Here is a 6,495-nt window from a genome sequence, read left to right as displayed (position 1 = left end):
AGCATGATAATTCATAAAATAATAATATTGTAAAATAATTCATTTAACAATAAACAGAAAAGAGACATAATAATTTATATTACTTTAATAATTTTGTAATTATTCATCGGTTATAACATTATTTTATTTTTTATATTTACCTAGGTGGTTGAATTTTCTTATCATGATAATTATTATTTTAATTACGAAAACAAAACTATTAACACCGCTCGTGTTCTCTTTTTTATATATTTATTATATTAAAATGTATATTTTTATCATCTTATAAATAATTAATAAATACAGTACTATTTAGTATATATAATTTTATAAAGATAATATTAAAAACAATTTTGTAACCATTGTGAAAATAAATTAATTTAATTTTAGTAAAATAAAAGAAAACAACCGTTTATTATATTAAATAAGTGAGTAAATTACTATTTTTATTTATTAAATAATAAAATTATATCATTAAAAATTAGAGATTAAGAAAATGGTTAAAGACATTTTTTTGGATGCTTGATTTTTAAGAAAAATTGAAATTAATTTCTTTTAATTTTATTTATTAATTTAGTCTTTTGTCTTTATCTCTGTGTAGATTTAATTTTTTAAATCAAATTTGATTAACTTATTTCAGTATTTCATATTTATAATTGTGTGGATTTAATTATTTTAACTAAATTTTATTAAATCCTTATTTAAGATTTTAAAAGTGTTTTTCAATAATATTAAATAAAAGTGTCTCAAAGACTTCAAATATCATGATAAATGTATTTAAATTGTATTAAATAACTCAAATATTATCATAAATACATTTTGAAAGTTAAATAATTTAACAAAATTTAATTAAAAAATTAAATCTAAATATTTCTTAAAACTCAGATGTTATTTAAATTCATTTGAAATGTAAGATAAATTTATAAAATTTGATTAAAAAAATATATTCATACATTTTAAAATTAATGAACTAAACTATGAATAATATTTGTAATAGTTTTATATGAAAGTTTGGTATAATTTGAAAAATTATATATTTTATTTATTTTATTTCACAATAGTTTTATGAGAGAGACAGTAAATCACTCACTCCACCTTAAAGTCCTACCGGAATAATAATAGCTCCGAATCAAAGAAACTCATAAAGAGCGAAAGTTTTTAAAATAAATAAATAAATAATATTATTTGATATATCTAAATTTTTAATTGTTTATTATTATTATTTTTTTATCTTTTATTCTTTTCTTTTTTTAAAAAAATATAAAAATTTATGTTTCTATAACTGTTCTACTCTTATATTTTGTATTTAATAAATATAAAAATATATCATTGGTTCTAGTTAATAAGTAAATAAATAAAGAAAAAACTTCTTTTAACAATATTTTTTAATAATTTTTGATAAATGACCGTTTATGATTAATCTGTTTTAAATATTTTTTAAACATAAATTTAAATAGACTAATAAAATGATAAGACGTGTTTCGTTATAAAAAAAATTGTCAAAAAATATTACGAAAATATCATTTTCCATAAATAAATTAGGCCAACTTGCTTGCTTGAACTTTACTCAAAGAAAGAGAAAAAAAGAGACAGTCATGGATATATCTAGATGTCTTTATCTCTTAAGGCATTCATCCAGAGTTTTCTCTCAGATGTTGAGAAAAACACACTTAATAACCTTACCTGTTTTCTCTGGACCACCATAATTTTTTTGTCTCTATTATAATTCTCTTAACCTCAAACCATCAAACATTATTCAACAACACAACACAAAGCAGCAGCCATGAAGATCCAGTGTGATGTCTGTCACAAAGAAGTCGCCTCCTTCTTCTGCCCTTCAGACGAAGCAGCTCTCTGCCATGCCTGTGATCGCACCATCCACCATGCCAACAAGCTCGCTCACAAACACAAACGCCTCTCTCTCTGCCACCCCACCTCCATACCCGCCACTCTCTGTGATATCTGTCATGTATAGTATACTCCCTCCTCTGTCACTTTCTTTTTAATCATTAAACAAGTCCCATATCGATCAAGAATCAAATCTGCAGAGAAGACACACACCATAAAACATCTCACGTTATTTAAATTCTTTGCCAGGAGAAGCGCGCTTACGTCTTCTGCAGAGAAGACAGAGCTCTACTTTGCAGACAATGTGATGTTTCCATCCATGATGTCAACGAACATACCAAGACGCACGACAGGTTTCTTCTCACTGGAATAACGCTTGAAGAAAAAACAAGAACAACCTCAACCTCGTCAACCTCGAACGAAAACATCGATTCTTTTGGTTCTTCTTATAACTCGAGTTCGGTTTCAACAAGCAGCTTATCTGAGTACTTGATTCAGACCATTCCCGGTTACTGCATGGAAGACCTTTTAGATGCTTCGTTTCCTGCATCAAATGCTTTCTCTAAGGTATCATATTTAGTTACAATTAATTAATACTCATTAATTACGGTTAATTTTAATTAATTAAGTGTTTGTTTTTGTTTCATTCAGGATTATGAGTTTCCGAATGAAGATGTTCAAGTTAGCATGTGCTCTTTCCCACTCCAAACTCAATTTAGCACAGCTTCGAATCTTCATCCTGAAATGCCAAAAGCCAAAGCTGGTGAAGGATACTCAGATTGGATTCATAATTCTGATTCCACAGCCTACAGAGTTCCCTCGATTTCTCCTCCTTTAGTAAAAAAAATCAAACGCTCTCGTTGATCAATTCTATGTGAAAATTTGTGGCAGAATTGAGTTACTTTTCTGCAATTTTTCTTGTTCTGTATGAAGATTCATGGAAACCACCAAAACCCTTACTTTCTGCATTTTTTTTTTCAAAATTTTAATTTTTCTTCTTTTTTCTGTTGGAAGTTCACTTAATAAAATTTAAAAGTTAAATTGAATTTAAAGTTTATATTTTAATATTCTTAACATGATTCATTAATTTGAATATACTATAATAAGATTTATTGTTTATTGATATATTATTTTAGTTATAGATCTATTTATTAACATTTGGTTATAACTCTGAATATATACACACACATTAGCATAAGGAAAACGTGTGGAAAGTAATATCAGTTTTCAATAAATGCAAACTACATCTTATAAATTAAATTTTAAAAGTGTAAATTGGAGTTAAAGTTTGAAGTCTAATTTTGAAGATTTTCTATTCTACTTTTATGGAACGAAATACGCCTTTAAAGATAGTACACTTGGTTTTGAAAGGAAATTTTTTTTTTAACAATTTTTTTTAGGAAAATGAAATTTTAACACCATTTTGACATTGCACACGTGTCAAGATGTGATTGGACGATTTCAAATTAAAAAAATTGAGGTAGGGGTATATTTGGAAGAGAAAAACCAAAGTTTGTTTTTTTAATTTGAAATCGTCCAATCACATTTTGACACGTGTGTAGTGTCAAAATGGTGTCAAAAAATGGTGTTAAAATTTCATTTTCTTTTTTTTATAACGTATATATAATAGCATATGATTGTTTTGTTTTAAATATTTTTAGACGAATGAAATGATGATGAATATATCTGTTATAAAAAATTATCAAAAAATATTATTAAAATATGATGACCCGTTTTTAAAATGGGTTCAGCTAACACCTTTTAGCACTTTTATGAGAAGAAATCTGAGGGCCATCCTATGCACTTTTGTGTAAATATCTTATAGTTTTATTATTATTATTTATTTATTTATTTGCTTTTACAATAATTGAGAGTAAAGGCTCATAAGCAAATAAGTAACCGACAGCTGTATAGTTGGAAAAAAATAATTAGAGAGTAAAAAAACAGTATTTGACTTTTAGATTATATAAAATTATTAAGTATGACAGAAATAAGGATAATTTTAAATAATAATATTTGATTAACTCTTCATTAATCCTATGTTTATATGGTAGTTTAGTAATTTCAATGTTTAAATTGTGCTTTAAAATATAGTATATTAATTAAAAAAATTGCGTTTTTACATGTTAAGTCATACTATTTTGTATATGTTTAACAATACCGGATAGTCTGTCTCGCATAATTTAATGCATACAAAATTATGTTTTATTTTAATCTCTTAAGTTTATAATCAAAATTAGTAAATTATAGATTTATTTATTTATTTCATCAATGCGTTAATTTCGTGTAAGAAGAGGATCATTACAAAACAGTATGATATAATAACCACAAATGCAAGTCACTAATTTAAAAAAAATTATGTAAAATAATTGCTAGTTATATTTATTTATTTATATCAACGAATGTTAATTAACACGTTGATAATTGAAGTGTCTGTCAATATCATCTTCATCATATAAATTAGACCAATCATAATATACACTTAGTAACTTTAATTAAATATACACATGTGTTAAATTTAAAGATTAGAAAATCTATATATATCATATTATCGTCCTTTTTTATACTTGATTAGAATTAAGAGATATTATCATTCATGTAATTAATAAAGTTTCACGATTCGTGAGATCCATTTTTATGGTACAAATTCAACATATTCATCTCTACACATAATAAATAGGATAATGATATTTAGACAACATTTTTTTTACAACATTTGAACATTGATTACATGTCAATATGTGATTGGTCAAAAATTACTCCATAATCAATAATAATAATCATAAACACTATTGAGGAGTAATTTTTGACCAATCACAGATTGACATGTAATCAATGTTCAAATATTGTAAAAAAAATGTTGTCTAAATATCATTATCCTAATAAATACATCTCAATATTATATAATCAATTTCACATTTGACAACATTTTTAGCTATATATTTTTATATAACACAATTAATTTAATATAATCAAATAAATTAATTTGAACACAAAATTTTACATTTACTCGATCCAAATGATCAATCACTCCACAAACATTATTATCGACCATAATAACTGTTGTGAAATACCTAATTCTAATTAATTTATGAAAAAACTTAATTAATATTATTTTGATTACAAATAGATCATTAGTAATTCGAAACACATTCTAAAAGATCGTCCTCGTAATCAAAATACATGTAAATAAGTAATCATGTTATTTTAATTATAAAAACACATTTTAAAAATCTTTAAATTTTTTAAGGGATCTTACATCGAAAAAAAAAAAACACTTACAGTTCTACAATTCTGGTATAAATTAAACTTTTCTCACTTTAATTTAAAGTTTTCACATATAAATCTTGTAGCTTGAATTGTAAACATGTCCGACAAAATAAAATCTAGTGACACCAAATGCTAAAAAAAAGAAGACAAGAGTGTTTGTACAGCTAGACGACGAAACAAGCATGGACATTTATATATATATATATATATATATATATATATATATTATATTAAATGGATTTAAGATTATAAATTTTATTATTATAAATGATCAATAATGTTATGTATTATCACCAATAATTCAGCATTTTTTTTAATTCAAAAGATATATAAGTAATATTAATAAATTAATTACATGTTTACAAACCGAATTTAAAATTAAAGCCCGTAATCTAACAAATAGAATGAATTAGGTTGAATTCACTGGATTCCAACTCTCAGAATACTATACCTAAACTAATTTGAGTCACAAATATCTACCTTATAATTATTTGTAGAAAAATAAACATGTATGTATGTGTCTTTTTTTTTTTTTTCCTGTGATAACAATTTTTTTTTTTATTTTAATAACTACTAAAATAAAAAAATATATTATTAAATTATGAAAGAAATTCATAAACAATAGTTATAAAATAATTAATTTTTATAAATATACTGTAGATGGTTTTTCATTGTATAGGCGTGATTTTTATTATTGTGGGTAATTAATTAAGTTTAAGAGAACAAGTACGAAATTGAAAGGTAAATAGAAAAGAATTTTTGTACATAAAAGCAGTAGTTAAAATGAATAATCCTTCATTAATGTTATAGATGCAGAAAACAAGTGTTTTTCAAAGTCACGAAATGTTTACCAAAATGTATTGTAAATTACATATTCGAAATATTTTACAGTAGAAACTAATGAAATTTTAAAAATTAGACATGAAACCAGATATCTTATACTTAAATATGTGAGAAATAACACGAAAAAACAAATCAATTTAGACAATTTTTCTAAGAATACTTTTTGAAAAATATATGATTATGTTCATGTATTACAATTAATATAGAAATAAGTAAAATGTGAAAGTTTAAAGTGTTACATATTTTATAGAATTAATTTTCGATAATTATTTTTTGACACATGCAAGTTCCATTTTAAACATTGCATTCCATGTTCTAGAAAGAATCATAAATAGTGAGCAAAAGTTACACGTTGAACACGTCATGCTTATCTCACCACTGACATAACTCGTATGATTTGGAGAATCACTTGATGTATAATAATAGTACACAGCACCACATTCAATTTCACCTTTCTTGAAATATCAGAATCATGTGATGGTCCTTTGTTTAAAAAATTAAATATTTCAAATCTTTATTACTTGTAAATTATAAGCATTAATAATGTAAATGATT

The 6,495-nt window shown here is 24.1% G+C and overlaps 1 protein-coding gene across 1 annotated transcript; it reads left to right on the top strand.

Annotated features, from left to right (window-relative positions):
* Nucleotides 1–1,587: 1,587 nt before the first annotated feature.
* On the top strand, nt 1,588–2,857 carry LOC106755942 (B-box zinc finger protein 21). Its single transcript, XM_014638174.2, has 3 exons — nt 1,588–1,948; nt 2,077–2,394; nt 2,479–2,857. The coding sequence occupies exons 1-3, from the start codon at nt 1,763–1,765 to the stop codon at nt 2,689–2,691; spliced, it is 717 nt and encodes a 238-aa protein (XP_014493660.1). The 5' UTR covers nt 1,588–1,762; the 3' UTR covers nt 2,692–2,857.
* The last annotated feature ends 3,638 nt before the right edge of the window (nt 2,858–6,495 follow it).

This window comes from Vigna radiata, chromosome 2, assembly GCF_000741045.1.
Source record: "Vigna radiata var. radiata cultivar VC1973A chromosome 2, Vradiata_ver6, whole genome shotgun sequence".
In the NCBI taxonomy this organism is placed as follows: Eukaryota; Viridiplantae; Streptophyta; class Magnoliopsida; order Fabales; family Fabaceae; genus Vigna; species Vigna radiata.
This window is presented reverse-complemented; position numbering and strand designations above follow the sequence as displayed.